Source organism: Ovis aries, chromosome 13 (genome assembly GCF_016772045.2).
Source record: "Ovis aries strain OAR_USU_Benz2616 breed Rambouillet chromosome 13, ARS-UI_Ramb_v3.0, whole genome shotgun sequence".
Classification (NCBI taxonomy): domain Eukaryota; kingdom Metazoa; phylum Chordata; class Mammalia; order Artiodactyla; family Bovidae; genus Ovis; species Ovis aries.
This window is the reverse complement of record NC_056066.1, coordinates 27,686,507-27,703,423: the sequence shown is the minus strand read 5'-3', so window position 1 is coordinate 27,703,423 and position 16,917 is coordinate 27,686,507. Positions and strand designations below refer to the sequence as shown.

Below are 16,917 nucleotides of genomic sequence, written 5' to 3'. Positions count from 1 at the left end.
CTAGAGCTCAGTCTGAAAAATAGGGTGGGGCAAACCCTCAACAGAAGGAGAGACAAAGAACAACTTTTGCTGCAGATGCCCTGAGCTGACAGATGGGGGAATTCGGAAAACGGGCTTAGCCTTTGCGAGGAAGGTGGTATTAAAGAACAGAATTCAACTGAGTAAATTTGAAAGATCCTACTGGCTTTATTTCAGTGATTTGTGAATCAAGGAGCTTCCAGTCCAGCAGAAAGCAAGGAGCTCCGAGATGCTGCACAAAAGGCAGAGACGTGTAGGCAAGCACAGGCAGTTACACCAGGTGAAGAGGCAGGCGGGGACAGCAGGTGTCTGGCAGGTGACGTTGTCATCGTGTGGATTGGGGGATTCCATTCCTGGGGGAGCTGAAACTGTAAAGTCAAGTCTCGGTGTGATGACGTGGAGCTTAGCCTATACAACTGCATTTCGGGTCTGCTGTTTTTAACAGTTCTCCCCTTTTCATCCAAATGATCCAAATGTAAGGCAGTAGGGCTACCCCCAGCTATGGCTCTGGGGTTCTTACCGGCTTTTTGCTGAATCTCTGTGTGGTCTTCACAGGTCATGACATTGGGTTCACATTCTTTCAGTCAGTCATTCTTTTCCTTTTCTGATGTTCTGTTCGAGGGAGAGCATGTGCTTGGCTGCCTGTGGCTGCAAAGCTGTATTTAAAGGTTTTGAGAGAACACAGCACCCTACGGTGACTACTCTTGTAACCAGAATGACCCCCAGAGAACGACTGTGTTGGTTGGGCTGCTGGCCTAAGAAAGTGCTGGGCTTGTTCAGTAGTCTTCTGTGGCTGAGTCTCCCCTTCCCGCGAAATGTCGATCCAGGTACAGGGGTGTGGGTCACAGCACAGACAGCTCCTTGCTCAACTAGAGGCTGTCAGAGGCTTGTCTCATCAGGAACAACTCTGGTCAGTCTAGATTTTTTATTGGGCAGCTGTTGCTTTACCAGCAGGGTCTGCAGTATCTTCAGGAGGTAAGGAGAGATTGCTGATCGTGGCCTCCTTTGCATCAGCTCTTGGCCAGGGGATGAGGGATCTGCCAAAGAAAGCAAATTTTGAAATATCTGACTCCTGCCTGGGAATTCGTGTTGAGTCTGTGGCTCGGGACTTGGAAGGTGAAGCCCTGGAAGCCAGTAAAAGGGAAGGGTCTGTAGACAGCACAGGTGGCTTTATTCTGGTCTCCCTTGCCCGTGTCGCTTTCTCTGTACACAGCCTGGATGCAAGGTTCCCTGAGTCGATAACCAGAGATAGGAAAGCAGACCCCCGGGCTAAGGAGTGGGACTGGCTGAGCTTCTCCAGAGAAACCAAGGCCCTGGAAATCAGGGAGGAGCTGTGATGGGCACAAGTACGTGGTCACCAGCATCATAGTGTTAATCATTCAAACAGTCGTCTGGAGGTTTGGATTTGTCCCCCTTTGCAGTGGTCTGAGATGTGGGGACAATGGCATTCTCTCTCCAAAGCAGAAGAATGGACAGAAGAATCATAAAAAACCTTCACAGGGTAACAGTTAGGAAAAGGAGGGTCAGAGAGTGAAGGAGGAATGGAAAGAAATGTCCTTGATCTGACATTTTGGGAGGAAGCAGTCTTACCTCTGTGGTGGCCACTTCTCTCCCTAGTCAGTTTGGTTTGAGATTGCCAGCTTTTGCACAGGAGGGGAGGGGCCAGAAGGTAGGTGGAGCCTTCATCTGTTGTAACGTCTCTACCCAAGGTTTGATGCCTTGTGATTGGGCAGCCATGTGGCCATCAAGAGCTCATGGTAGGTTACTTTCCATGAATCTCACTTCTGCAAAAGCATTAGGGTAAAAGATCTGTCTGTAAATAACTTAAAAATGCTCAAATTAACAATGTTGTGATAGTTTCAGGCGGACAGCAAAGGGACTCAGCCATACATATACTACATGTATCCATTCTCCCCAAACCCCTCCCATCCAGGCTGCCACGTGACACTGAGCAGAGCTCCCTGTGCAGCACAGTAGGTCCTTGTTGGTCATATTGTGTGATGGATGTTGTGTACATGTCCACACTGATGGACAGTGTGTCCGTGTCCATCCCAAACTCCCTATCTATCCCGCCCCCTTGGCGACCTGTGAGTCTGAGTCTGTGAATCTATTTCTGTTTTCCAAGTAAGTTCATTTGTTACCATTTGATTTTAGATTCCACACATAAGGGATGTCATAGGATATTTCTCCTTCTCTGTCTGGCTTACTTCACTCAGTGTGACAATCTCTAGGTCCATCCATGTTGCTGCAAATGGCATTACTTCCCTCTTTTTAAGGGCAGAGTAATAGCCCATTGTGTGTATGTTGTTCCCCTGTTGATAGACACTTAGGGTGCTTCCTTGTCTTGGCTGTTATAAACAGTGTTACAGTGAACACTGGGGTGCGTGTGTCCTTACAGATGTTTTTCTCCAGATATGTGATACACAGCATTTTAAGATGACCAGAATTATGATTGATAACATTATACCAAGATAGATTTCTAGAAATTTCACACAATTTCTAGAGTACTTAATTATATTAATAACATGCATCCATACAAATAACCTAAAAAGGTCTATCATCAGTTAGTTGACAATGTGTCCTGTGTACCTAAACAATAAAACTAATTAGTATAACATTTTTCATAAGGTAAGAGATCCTCTGAAGTCTGATTTAAGATAACCGTAAGGAAATGGGGTACAACGGTACTACAGTTGACAAGATGTGTGTGTCAACTTGGGCAAGCTGAGTTCTAATCAGAGAAAGGTAAAAAGAGGCACCGGGAAGCTTGGCTGCAAAAGTTTTAACTTTGTAGTTGACATCGGTGTGTATGATCGCACTAAGGATAGGGGAAAAATCAGGTTACAGGCAGACCAGGAAGTTGCCAACATCATGGACAGATTGGAGTTTTAAATGGCAGATCCAGAGTCTGAAAGGTCTCTTCCCTGGGCAGTCAGTCACCCGGGAGACACAGGCAAGGCGTTATCCTCCTGATCAGGGAGCAACAGAAGCAGGCAAACAGAAGAGAAAATGGGTACGTGGAGGAGTCTGGTTAACTCATTATTGACCAGGGGAGTTTTGCAGAAACTAATGCTTGTGGCTGGTGACCTGGCTGGCCAAAAACTGTTGTGTCACTAACACTTTATGGGTTATTACATCTGACACACCTGTAAAGTCTTCTAATTTTCATGCAATGTTGCCTTCCATCCACTCTTCTGTAGAAGCAAAGGAGCATTCTCCAGCACTGTGAGTTTCATGTTCACTTTCTTTATCAGAATCAATCACTCAGGTTTTTTGTCTCCTTGTTGGTCTAATTAAATGTCTGAATCAGAACTATATTCTGAAGAACTACCATCTTTCAAGACACTAGTATATATGTCACTTGGACAATCAGAGGAAATACCTGCATAAAATTCTTCACTCAAAATTTTGCAATGTGTCATTTTTTAAAATGTCACACTTATACACAAGGTGGGAACAGAAACCTAACAGAGCAAAATGTGATCACGATGATCACAAGTTTTATAATGAACCCTTGATCAATTTTAAGCTCTAACAGTTTCTCACGGTGATATTAATTGTGTCACCCTCTAAAAGTGTATTGATATGTCTCTGGTCAATAATGTGTTAATAACCCCCCTCCCCCGCCCCGCCATGAATTTCATAGTAAAGGAGAACAGTGGTAGAAATCAGGTTACGCAGGCCTGGCCCGGCATCTGGGGACCGCTGTCCACGTCATCTGCTTCTGCTGCCAGGAAAGCCTGAGGCTGAGATCGCAGATGGCTCTGCTGTCCAGTCAGGTCCTGTGACTCCTTGTAGGTGGGACAGAGGTTTTCAGGCTTAGCTGTGCAGGGACTGGTAAGCAGTACCAGAAAAGGTCATTTCCCAGGAGAGGAGCAGGAGTCCTTCAGCTGGTGTCTTTTTCAGTGGACATCTTCTCCAGCAAGTAGTGGACGAGTGGTGTCAGTGGCAGGTTGTAATCTTGTTCAGCGTACGTTTCTTCAACCTGAGGAGGAACTGACAATAGATGACCAGCAATTTTTTGATAGGTTCTGCTGGGTAATGTGAGGGTCAGAGTGCGGAGAATGAGGCAGAGGGAGTGAGCCTCTGTTTTCCGAAGGCAGGGGCCCTTAGATTCAGAAGGCCCAGGGACAGCACCTTGGGCACCTCCTCACTGAGTTTTAGTGATGTCACCAGTCTTCTGTCCTGTCCTGGAGGCAGCCTGTACAGCAGAAGCAGGGGCTCTGCAGAGTTCTTAGGCTGTGCCAGTGAAGTGAGTCTCAGTCACTGTGCCCCACACAGGGAGGATGTTTTGAAGTCATTTCTTTGCTACAAAAGAGGCAGCTGCTTATCAACAGGAAAACGCTTCTACCCAGAGAAAAACATACAGCTCATGACCAATACGTATTTCTCCGTTTGTTTATTCGTTGTTAACAATTATGTTTAATTAGAAATTTTCTCTAGCCATTAAACAGCTAGCCAATGTCTTATCTTTTTATGGACACATTTTATAACCAAGATAACATGAACTTATTTGACTAGTAAACACAGGTAGAATCAAAATTATGTCTGCATTATATCAATATTTAACACACCTACTTTGATCAAACCAACAAACATAAGATAGCTCTTGATTTATCCCATATGATGTGAATTTGAAAATTTCTGAGTTTTAGAATACTTCATTTGATAATCATTTTTCTTTAAGCCAATTAGATGCATTTTTTACAAACTGATTATACAGTACCCATCAGAGGCAGAAACACATTACAAACCTACCATGTACATACACAAACATACAGACAGATGCAGAGGTCGGGAAGCTTTGGTTTTAAAATTTTAGCCTTGAGACAGGTACAGTAAAGCAGAACTTGCTAGTTTATAGAAGAACTGTTTTATCCAAATCCTGTTTCTGGACATTGGAGTAAGTTAAACTTACCTGCTCAAAATGGGAGTTCCTTCAAGGACTTTTCTTTCTTAAATTCAGATCTTTTACAATGTCTGCAAGCATTCTGAAGTGAAAAGAGTATGTTTGGAGATTGATAGAATAGGTGGCCTTTGATTTGCTTCTAAACCTGCGTTTCTATTTTTGTAAAGACCAGGTTTATAAGACAAAGGACAGGTTGCACTGTGAATGACATCACAGGCTGTCCCATGCCTCCAACTATATCATCTTCTGTTTGCTTCTTTAGATCATGAAGATTGACTATGATGGAATTCAAAAGATTCCTATGCTCCAGATTTAGAGCTTTGTCTTTGCAATGTTTTTCTTTCCCTCTGGGTACACAGTTCCATTTTGACTTAGGAACTTTATCCCCAATAGGCTCTGAATATCAGACCATAGAGCCATTTAAACAACCTTTTAAATATCTTGTCAGGAGGACAAACAATAAATATTCCTGGCCATACTGAAAGACCTCATGGACGCAAGAGGCATTCCCAAAGAGGGTGCCAAGGATACCACCCTCCCAGATCCAGAGCCACTCCCATAACCAAAAGGGAAGACTCCGTTCCCCCTAAGGGCTGGCACCCATCAGGCAGGACCTCAGCTACAGACGGGTGCAATTTACATTTCTGTGGTATTCGCCCAACCTGAATGGCCCCTGAGAGAGAAAAGATCAATCAGTGTGTCTGGATTTGGAAAGGGAGGGATGTGAAAGTTCACCTTTCTCTCTCAGCTGGCCGTGGCAGGCAGATTCGGGAGAACTGACTCTGGTCAGGATGCTCACCCTGGCTGTTGTCTGCTGGACTGACCAGGATCCCATCTGCAGGCTCTGGAACAAGTGGCGTTTAGAGTGTAGCTTCACTAGCTACTGAGATTCTGCAAGGTTTTCCATTAATTTTATTATTAGTTTCCCCTTGGCTTTGGAAGGGAATAACTGGAAGCAGTTACAGGAGAATCCCATGAAGTCCCATCAACCCTGGGAGAGCCCAGGGTGTCGGGGTGGGGTGGTTCCCCAGGGGGTGGGGATAGATTTAGGGGTGTCTGTACAAGCACTAACTTGACAGGCTTTTGTTACAATCTCGCAGTCTCTTCAGAGTGGAGAGAGAATGCAGACAGAGGACAAGCGGAATGAATCCAGGAGGATAGAGGGGAGTGGGAGGAGTTAAAGTTTTACTCTTACTTTAGGTATCTCTTGTGTCTTTAAGTTTTTTATTAGCCTTTTGCAGTGAGTTTCAGTGAAGCTATTTGGGAATTTTGAAGCTTTTTGCAAGCTTTATCATACCGACTAAACTAGGCATCCCACTCCACTTGTTTGATGTGGACTCCTGAAGTGAACAATCTTGTGTAACAAGAACATTCCTCCTGGTGACCGCCCTTATTCTAGTTTATCTTCAGTAAGAGCAGTCCATGTGCAAGTGGAGAGACCACAATGTTTTTTAACATAAAACTGCTGGGGGTAGTTCCTAAGGTGGTGGGGGGGAGGGCACTCCTAAAACATTTAGGTGACTGGGATCCATTTGTGGAGTTTTTCCTAGAGCAGAGAAAATCCTCGACAGCCTCGGGGGTAAACTGAGGGCCAGGACTCGGGTCTGACAGTCTGTCTCTCAAGGATACGTCCTTTTCTTGGTAGATGGCCGGGTGCCCTGTATGTCAAGACCCCTGACCAGGGCTTCCTCAATACACTCAATTTTCTTGCAGGTGGCCAGTGACCTTGTGCCCCTTCTGGGCCGTGACCACATTTTCCTATCTGGGAGCCTGGGCTCTGGAGATGGTTGTCTCTCATCAGGTGCTTGACCCATGCCCTCCAATTTTTGTTTTTTCTCTCAGAAAAACTACATGTTTAAATGTAAACCAAGTGCACTCTAATTCAGAAACTAAAAAAGTACTCACCAGAAGGACAATCTGTCTTTGTCCAAATCCAGAATAAAGTTGGAGAGAACCCAAAACAGAGGAATCTTGGACTCTGAAGTCCTCTTGGGATCCCAAGGCTGTCACCGCTGTTAAAAAAAAAAATTCAACTAAGTAAAAATCCTGTTGGCTTCATTCATTCAAGTTGCAACCAATTCCTTGGGGAATTAGAAACAGTCCTGTCTTACAAACCTAGTCTCTACAAGAACAGGAAGCAAAGCTCAACCAACCTTTTATCAATCCCCAGGCAACCCCTCTTCATCTCAAAAGGGGGGAGGTGCAGACACTGTAAAAGACCTGGATTTAGGAAAGGAAAGTCCTTCTTGGAGGAACTCCCATTCTTTTCCGGTGCCTTTGAGATGGGAATGTTCCACCTGGTCTCCTCCAGGAACTCTAACCCAGGCTAGCTCTTAGAAACTTCAGGGAGGTAATTCTTATCAGAAGGAAAAAAAGAGAAGCAAGGGTATGGGGAGCTTAGGTGAATGAAAAGCCTTAAGTGTGTTCTCCACAACTGAGCAGCTAACCTTAATTTATTCCAGCTTCCAGAAACATGACTTGGACCCAACTGTTCTTTTATAAGGGCTTCCCAGGTGGTGCTAGTGGTAAGGAACCCACCTGCCACCACAGGAGATTTAAGAGACATGGGTTCGATCCCTGGGTCAGGAAGATCCCCTGGAGGGGAGGGCACAGTAACCAACTTAGCATGTAAGCATGTTCTTTTACAAACTAGAGGGTTTTGCATAATAGCACCTGCCTCGCGGCTAAGGGCAAACAAGGAGCTTGCCGGTTCTCTTTTCATCTCTGCCTTTCCTTCCTGCCCCTGGTGGTCACCTCCTCAGGAGGAAGTAGTCAGCCTTGTACTGAGAAAGCCACTTGTCCACACTCAGTCACTTGCCCATCTCTGACCAGTGACTGGGGTTAGAGGACTCCACTGGTGCCCCTGGGCCACTTGGCTCCCCTCAGTGAGGGTAGGGCGGACACACTGGTGGAGGGCACCACCAGATCAACACAGAGAGAGAGGGCTCGCCCCCCCCCCCCCCCACGGTAAACAGCATATGTCCACGTGGGGTCCAACCACCTTCTGCCATGGAAAGTCTCAGGCACAACGGTAAGGTCAGTTGTGTCAGGAGGAGAGTGTACAGGGTGGGTGTGATGGAGTCAGCCACTTATCACCTGAAGACAGTGATGATGGCCAGTTCCAGAATTGAGGACCTTGGTGTCACTTTGCTTCTGAAGCCACCTTTCAGCATATTAACTCCAGCATACATTTCAGGGGATCCAGGCACAGGACTCTCTTTAAAGGCCACAGAATGCTCCCAGAGGCCTTGGGTCTTGCCGCATTGATGGGTTTTTTAAAAAAGCCAGATGAGAAACCTTCACAAAATCCAGAATGCCTTCATCCCCTTGTTCCTAGAAAAATGACAGAAAATCAAACAGAAAAATGGTGATAATGGCTTATTCTCAGTCATAAACTGGGATACGACATTGTGTGTAAGATGCTCTTAAACCCACTGTTGTCTGCATCTCCTCCTGCCCCAGCACTGGGCATGGGAAGGGTCAGCAGTGGGCAAGGGGAGAGATCCTCTTCTGACATTTTGCTGTTTCCAGACAGGTGTTTCTACCCCCAGCAGCATGTGCTCTGGGAGGTCAAACTCAAAAATCCAGCCTGAACACCACCCAGACCTACTAACCGAGAAGCCCCGACCAATGTCACTCACAGGAATGTTACTCAAAACCGAAGGCTGAGGTTAGAGGCCTGCAGGTTTGGAATCAGCACAAGTGAACTCTCTGGAGTTACTAGAAGTAGAAGCTCAGCACGAAGGGAAAGCACAAGAGGTGATCCAGGCCATCCTGCCTACGGCTGCTTCCGTACAAGGCGCGGAGGTCAGCCGTCCCCACATCAGGGCCTGCGGAGCAGGACAGGAGAGGAAGGCAGGAACCCTCTCCTCAGGTGCCAGGGTTGCCTTTCTGAGCCAGCCTCTGGGAGCCTCCTGGGCAAATTCAGGCCTATATTCACTGAGATGAGGTGTGATCTTCATCTTGCCCTGCAAGAGCTGGCTCAGGATGAGTGCAGAGGGACTGTTTTTCCAAGGAATGATTCCAAGTAATGGTTCTGGGCTTTGACACAGCCCTGTGATGGCCTCCTGATACATAAGAACTACAGCTGACCCTTGAACACCACAGATGTGAACTGCACAGGTCCACTTACACTCAGATATTTTTTCCAGTAAATACACAGCCAGCCAGCCCTCCATATCTGCTGAGCAGGAACCGCAGATATGAAGGGGCCACTGTCCGTACATCAGGGGCTCAAGCAGCCTTGGACTTTGAGATCCAGGGGGCTCCTGGACCCAATCCCCTCCAGGTACCCACGGATGACCGTACCTCCACCCAACCTGCATCGTGACACGTACCTGAAAATCTTTAACGGCCTTTCTGTACACTTTCCTATATATTTTCAACACTTTTTTGATCATCACACAATACATGTTATCAAGTAAACAGCATTTAAGACTCCATTCAAAAATATCACTGCAGTTTCACTACAGAGAAACCTGCCACTTCAAATGTGCTACCAGGACAGAATAAAAATCTAGTAAACTTAGTTATGCCTGGAGTCTGAGGAGGACAAACCAAGCAACTATCCCGAGAAGAATCCTAAGGACTCCAGCCCAAGAGGTTCTAGGCCTTGGCTGCACAGAGAGTCACCTGGGGGCTTCGAAAGCTCCTGCCACACAGGCACACCCAGACCAATTAAGCTAGCGGGGCCCGGACAGGAGTGTTTCGAAGGTTCCCGGGTGATTCCCACATGCACCTGAGCCCGAGGACTGCTGCATGGTCGCTCCCTCTCCCTCCACAGACGGGCAAGGATGTTTCCAGTCCCTGAGAGTCTGCTGTGCACAGCACTGTCGCAGGCCCTGTGAACACGTCCTTCTGAATGCAGGCTGCAAAGTGTCATTCCCCACTAACGGTCTCCTCTTCTCCTTGGGTCCCTGCAGGAGCTACGGTGACAGCTGTTTCCTGGACTCCTCCCTCTATCCAGACCTAGCTGATGTCCAGTGGTACGGGCAGGAAAAAGCCAAGCCCGGGACCCTTGTGTGAGCCCGCCGGCCTCCACCTGACCGCCTCGCCGCCATTCTGAGATCACCTCACTGCCTCTCATTTGCCTTACCCAGACACACTGTCTCCCTGCACCAGCTTCAGCCCTCAGCACTTTTTTTCTCCCGTCTCCACAACCCCTCACCCTCAAAAAACCTGACTGAGGAGACATTCTGGAAGGTTCCGGTCCCACTGTGTGTCCCCTGGCTCTCTTGCCCAGAGAGCCAGGCACCAGTCCTCAATGGCATCTTGGTGCCCCCCCACCCCTCCGTGACAGCCCCCAGGCCAGGAACCAGCGGGGAAGCTGGTTGGCATGGATTCCTGTGGACCAGTGGCACTGGAGAGACCAGGGAAGGGACTTAGTACAGGGTGATCCAGAAAGACTAGGGAAGCCGAGGCCCACCTGTAGGCCATCCAAGCATGTTGTGAAGAGGCTGCCTCAGGGGACTATTCAGCTGAAATATTTCCTAGGAGAAGTGGCTGTTGGGGGAGGGGAAGAACGGAAACAGGAAGCTGAACACGTCAGAGATGCATCCGAGGATCACAATCAGTTCTATGCTGCCAAAGATTTAAAAAAAACACACACACAAAAATTAAGAGGGCCCAAGAGGAAGACATTCCTTCTGCAATGAAATCTCTTAAATCCTCAACTGCTACCACATCCCACACGTGGAAGTCGACCATCTGTGACGTGTCCCCCTCTGTAACCCTTCCCTGAACATTCACCTCCCTCTCCACCGAGAGCCTGAAAACTCACCCAATGTGATGGGCAAGTTGGAGAGCCCCCAGCTAGCATTGCTGACTTGGATCTCCACGAGCTTGGCCACGAAGAACAGCCCTGTAGGGAGCAACAGAGAGTCCACTCGGCCCCAGTCTGCATGGGGGCTCAGTCCAAGACACAGAGCTGCTTTCTTCTGGGGATCTGTAGGAAGCATAAGGTGATGGTTGCCAAAAGTGGTTCTCTCTCATTAAAACAACCAGTAAAAATGTATCCTATTTTTTCGCACAAGGTGTTTCATTTTATTTTTTATGGGAAGCCAAGGGAAAAAAGCACATTACAATCCATTAAAGTATTTACCTGTCATGGCCCATTTTCTGTTTGTTAGCACTTGTGTGACAGAGCTCAGATCCGACGTCTCTCCGCACCCGGTGACCAATGTGTCACTTCTTCCAAGAACCCAACTATGCCCTTAGATAGGAAGATTGTACTCACGTGTCTACTAGCTGGCAGGCAGAGCAGGGTTGAAAAAATAATCAGCTCCCAGAGGGCCCGGATGCCTGTGACACCATCAGCTACCTTAATTATCACATTGGTCTGCAGATACCAAAAAAGGAAGAGAGAAAACAGGTGTGTGGGAGCTGCCCGTTTACATGTGTGTTGAGCTATGCTCAATACACAACTGGAAAGCCATCTGTTTCTTCAAAGGCCTCGAAATACTTTTCTAATACTAACAAGTGCACACTCTGAGTTGGCTTGTTTCAAATGGCACAAACACGGTCTCCACAGAGACGGGACGCTGTGCTTACCTGGCGCAAGTGGGGGGAGATGCGGGGCGGGGGGGAGGGGGGTGGGATTAATTTTTTTCTCACTTATAATGACTCTTCCCATTGGAAAGGCAGTGGACAGCCAGACAGGAGCTGGGTTGGCTGTAGATTTGTGGGTAAGCAGAACTGAAGCTAGCTTTAGCGTAAAAAGAAAAGTTTTTTGTTTTTTTTTTAAGTGTATATGTAATCCAAGAATAACAATAGACTCTACCAGACCAGGAGGGTAGGAATGGATACTTACTCAGTGGTTAAAAGCGCAACAGCCACAGTATTTCACCCGCTGCAGCTCGGGAAGCACCGTGGGACTCCTCTGGGGCACGAAGCAGGCTGGGGCCAGTCAGGACGGTTCAGGGCCTGGCTCCTTGGCTGCGTTGGTGATACCAGCTTGCGGAAGGGAGTAATATTCACAGAACACTCTGGGGGTAGACCCTGCAGGGTAAATAAAATTGATGATAATGTTATTAAAGGATTCTGGGGATTGACATGGGGGGAGCAGTGTTGCTCTTACTTTTGACAGTCAAGAGTTACAAACAGCAAGTTTTTTCCCTTCCCATTTGGAAACAAGTCTCTATGAGGCCAGATTCTTTCTCCCAAAAGAAGATGCACAAATAATCAAACTGAACTCTGAGCCAGAGTTAAAAGTCAAAAAGGGAACTAGAGGAGGTGACGAGCTTCTATGGCTACAGGGCATACACATGGACACTAGTTTGAAATCAAGTTAGAAGTCAACTCGATCTTTAGCCCAGCTGGGTGATAAGGAATGACAAAAATTCTCTCTCAACACGTGGGTTTGGGATTCAGGAGGCAGAAAGGAGCGGAGGTGGGGGAGGGAGGTGGAATTACAGTTCAGAAAAACATCCCTATAGTCTGGTAGCAAAGACAGAGTTTAAGTAAAACAGGTTTTACTGTTGAGCTGCATTCGTGTTCCTACAAGATGTACATAAAGTGTTGGTCCTGTGAGACTGACATGATTCATGATCAGTGTGGTGGGAAGTGATACAGTTATTGTACACAAGCACTGGCAAGCTCTTTGTATTTCCCTATTTCTTTAAAGCAAACTAAGATGAAATACGAAACCCTGGTCTGATATAAAGTCCCTATTGGATTCTCTGGATACGTGTAAGAAACTGCCTGTTTAGTCAGAAGGCTGGTGAAAACACCTACATCACACTTTGTTGTGAGACAGGTGGGTTTTTTAATTTTCTTATATGCAGGTGAGTGTTGAAACTGTTCAAATTCCACTTTGTTTTCATTCAGTATTAGTTTAGTTCTTCATAGAGCAAACCCCATCCAGGTGCTATCAAATGACCAGTTACTGCTTAATTAACTAGGTGTAAAGTTTTACATATACATTCATGTCAATAGTTTATTACAAGTTGTGTAAAACGGACTCTAGTTTAATAATGGGGAGGAAAGGATTAGGTTGCTCCTGAAACTGACTTGTAGAGCATGTAAGATGATTTTACTGGATTCTGTTCATCTGTAATCAATGACAAAGATGTATGTTGTAGACAAAGTTGCAGAATTAAAAAGAAATCTGCTTTTAATTTATTCTTTTTGTATTAAGAATTTGTATAGTACCTTTACATTTTGCAAAACAGTGTTGTCAACACTTATTAAAGCATTTTCAAAATGAAAAGATCTCAGCTGCCTCTTGGACATTCTGTTTGTGTCTGACTGATCAATGCCTACGCCCGCTCCGGGGAGCTGTATGTAAATCGGTTGCCTGTGTCCTCATAGGGCTCCTTTTCTGACAGGCCAACTGAGGAGATGGGCAGGCAGCTCAACCTCTTTCCTACCACTGCTGTTCACTGTACCACAGCTCAGACTCTTTCCCTCACCCTCCAAATCCTATCACCAAAGCAAGAGCCCGCTGGGCCCTCAGGTACAAAGCCCTGCACTGAGGGACACAGCGGTAACGGGCTGACTTAGTGGAGCCTTTGCTGCCATCGCACCCTGGCCCCCTAACCCACACTGCACCTCCTCACTAGCACAGAACTAGAAATCTGACAGGCAAAAGCACTCCAGGATGGACAGCCTGGCTGAAGCATCTGCCGCCAATGTGGGCTAACCCTCCCAAAAAGGGAAGCTAGCCACTGAGAACGGACTCAAAGTGCGTCTGTCTGGAAGCGAACCCATCAGGACAGCATCTTACACCGAAGCCTGTGTGTCCTTGGCAAAGCTACCAGGGCCTCCTATCAAAAGATAATCAACACTGATTTCCAACAAACAGGATCTTCTGTTAATAAGTCTTTTACATGTAAACATGTCGCTGCTCAGGAAATAAATCTACTGTCTCCTATTAAGCTCTATCACCTGAAAGCAACCAACCCACAGGAAGATGGAACTTTCCCTTTTCACACACACACACACACACACACACACACACACACACACACACACACACACTCCCCTTACACTGTGACAAGGCAATCCCAAAGAGTCATTATTTTGGTTACTAGAGAACACAAAGTAAATAGCTGGTTCCTGTAGAAAGCATTAAAAATAGCCAGGTCTTACTCCCAAAATACCAGTTCAAACAAGCTCAGACATGAAATTCCTCTAAAAAGAGGAATATCAGAGAAGCCCTGATGGGGGTCAGCCAGCAGGCAGTGGCCACAGCTGAAGTCAGCCTTTCACTGCATCTTCTGCAGTGATCCCAGGTCCTCTGCATCTAATGGAAGAAGGTAAAACAAGTCCGGTAGATAGGAGATAAGCAAGTGTGTCAGTGGAATCCCTCAGGGATCTCTCGTTCAAGAGGCTGCCTGGTGAGACAGCAGAGACAAGCTGACCGGACAGAGGCACGACCTCGCTGCCTTGCACAGCGTCCCACTCCCAGCACAGTCAGTATCTACCCAGGTAAGAGCTGAAGGGCCTGTACTGCAATTCACGAGGATGAACCTGCAGGTCAGCAGGTTAGCTAATGAGGTGCATCCATGTGCAGCTGCACCAAAATTTATTTTTTCATCAGAAACCCACTTTGCTCTCCATAAATCTTTATCCCCATACGCAAGTAGTTTCCTTTTTTCACCCATTCATCCTATTTTCCATCAAACCCTTTCTAATAATGCTTCCCTTCCTCCCACTCTACCAAAACCCCTCTTATCAAGGTCAAGAATGACACTCCACATGCAAGGGTTAATTCTCTTAGGTGGTTAATTCTCTTAATTCTGTAAGGTGACTTACCAGCAACACTGGGCATGGCTGATCCCTCTGCTTCCTTCATGGAAAGACTCTTGTCACTTGAATCCAGGACAGGACATCCTCTGGTTTTTCCTCCTCAATACAGTTGGGGCTTCTGTCCAGCTCCTTGATGGCTTTTACTCCATCTCCCCGAGGTCTACGCGCTAGAGTGTCCCAGAGCTCAGTTCAAGCTTCACTGCGCAGACACTTCCTGTAGCGGCCCACGGTTTAAAATGTCATCTGTGTGCTAAGGGCATCTGTACTTCTCCCTGGACCTCCTCTCTGAAACGTGCACATCCTGCAGCCCACTCAACAGCTCCACACAAATGTCTAGTGTGCTAACACGTCTGGAAGTGAATTTCTGAGCTGCCCTCCAAATCCGCTCCATCACTGACCTCGTCCAGCCGAGTTAGAGGCACCTCCAGTCTCCCACGGCTCAGGCCCAAATCCTTGGACTCACCCATGATGACCTCCTGTCCTTGTCGCATATGCAGCCAACCAAATGGATGTGAAATCCCTGCCCTTGTTCTCTTGGGGGAGAAGGGAGACAGATAATAAATTATGTAACACATTAGAAGGTTGGAAGAAAGCACGGTTGGTCAGTGGAAGATTCAGCCTGTGACAGGTGGGGATACACCTTTCCTCCAAGTAAGGTAAGAAGAGGTGGTGAGTGTGGAGGCAGCGGCAGACCTTAGGCCTGCGTCCATGTTCCACCTGCTCTGAGGAAAACTAGGTGAGGCCACCTTCCAGATGACAAGGGAAGGAGGATCGGGATGCAGCGGTCACGGGGAGAACAGCCCCGAGAGGAGAGGGGGTGGGGCACGCGCTCCAGGCCTCCCTTGGCGCCCAAGGACACCGGACACGGGGTGGGAATCCCCTCCAGTGGCACCACGCCGGGCTGGGGGGTCAGTGGAATGAGCCAGGCCCAGATGTGTGGGGCAGTGTGACCGGAGGACAACGGGGAAGAGAGAAGATGGTCCTGGTGAGAAACTGGAGTGACGATGATGGACTCCAGATGGATTACGGAGAAGAGCAAAGCCAGGAAGACGCCAAGTAAGTAAAAGGAAGCAGAGGAATGAACAGAGAGAAGGTGTTGAAGAGACTGAGGCAGAGAAGAGAGGGAATTAAAGGGAGAGGGCCCAAGGACAGGACTTCACGACCAGACAGGAGGTAACACCAGTTTCCCCAGCATCTTGGTTCTTCACACTTGGGGTGAACCCCACGATCTGGAAGCAAAGTCCACATGTGCTGGAGGGAAGCCAACCTGAGCTGAAGGCTGTGGGAAGGGGACCCATCACACTTCCCCTCAAGCAGGAACCAGAAATCTGGCTGCCTGTTCAATCCGGAGGCCGAGCATGTCAATTATTTAACAGAAAGAGTCTAACAGAAAAGACTGTCAACCAGAACTGAAGAGGTGACAGGAAGAGGGGGACCCTCAGGTGTCACAGAGATGAGAACCATGGGAAGAGCCACTGGTCTCAGGGCTGCAAACAAAGACAAGGGACTCTGAAGAAAGACCTAGAGGCTTGAGGAGCTGGGAATCAGACCTTTGAGGCTTGGATGCTGCTCGGGTGCCTCAGGAACTTGGCAGGACCCCACAGAGCTAGGATTCAAATGTCTGGAGAAGGGCACTGGCTGATGCTGCTGCGATGGTTCTACAGAGGTGTGGAAAAGCTGTGGGCGGGGACCACTTTCGCTAGGAATGCCAAGTGTCACCGTGGGCTGCAGGCCCGCGGCTGGGCCACCACCACTGGGGACAGGTAGTGAACACGGAGGAACAGGGCCTCCCTCCCTCCTCGGGGCTCCTGCCTCCCATGCGGCCCATGATCAGTAGAACCTAACACAAAGCCTCGCGGAGGAGAAACGTGGTCTGCAGAGCCTCATCCCAAAGCAGAGTGTGGCAGGTGCAGGGGAGAGGCTGTCAGTCAAACAGCAATTTTCTATAAAGGACAAAAACCATACATACCTTTTTGGCTCAAGTTTATGTAATGTCAGTTACTGCCCTAGAAGGAACAAGGGTAGTTAACAAATCAAAGCATACCAAGACACTTTCTCCCCGAATGACAGAATCACAAGTTTATGTTTTTCTCAGATATCTTTCACACCCACAGAGGTATCCAGAGATTATTCCTCTCAAAGTCACTCCTAAGCCTAGTGGAGATTTGGGAGTAACTCAGAGGAACAAGAGCTCGATGCCTCTGTCCCTACAGAGTGACACGAATCTCTACCACAGGTCGACC

General features: G+C 47.6%; 1 protein-coding gene and 1 long non-coding RNA gene across 11 annotated transcripts in view; one reads left to right on the top strand and one right to left on the bottom strand.

Moving 5' to 3' along the window:
• FRMD4A (FERM domain containing 4A) overlaps positions 1-13,133 on the top strand; it is a 703,559-nt gene extending 690,426 nt beyond the window's left edge. For 8 of the 9 annotated variants that reach the window (XM_060397374.1, XM_060397375.1, XM_042230562.2 and 5 more), the window contains one exon: positions 9,850-13,133. In XM_060397374.1, coding sequence (XP_060253357.1) covers positions 9,850-9,952 — 103 coding nt within the window. In that variant the 3' untranslated portion in view covers positions 9,953-13,133. The remainder of the gene's footprint in view (positions 1-9,849) is intronic. The other variant, XM_042230564.2, reaches the window with a different exon arrangement.
• LOC105607883 (uncharacterized) lies at positions 163-14,670 on the bottom strand. 2 transcript variants are annotated; one of them, XR_006055838.2, is made up of 6 exons: positions 11,736-11,848; positions 11,163-11,264; positions 10,707-10,871; positions 8,024-8,260; positions 6,833-6,939; positions 163-5,009 (listed from the first exon to the last, which is right to left on the bottom strand). It is a non-coding gene; the product is annotated as an uncharacterized LOC105607883 (long non-coding RNA). The 2 variants fall into 2 exon arrangements; XR_009596041.1 differs by having other exon boundaries at positions 163-10,871; positions 11,736-14,670.
• Between the last annotated feature and the right edge of the window lie 2,247 nt (positions 14,671-16,917).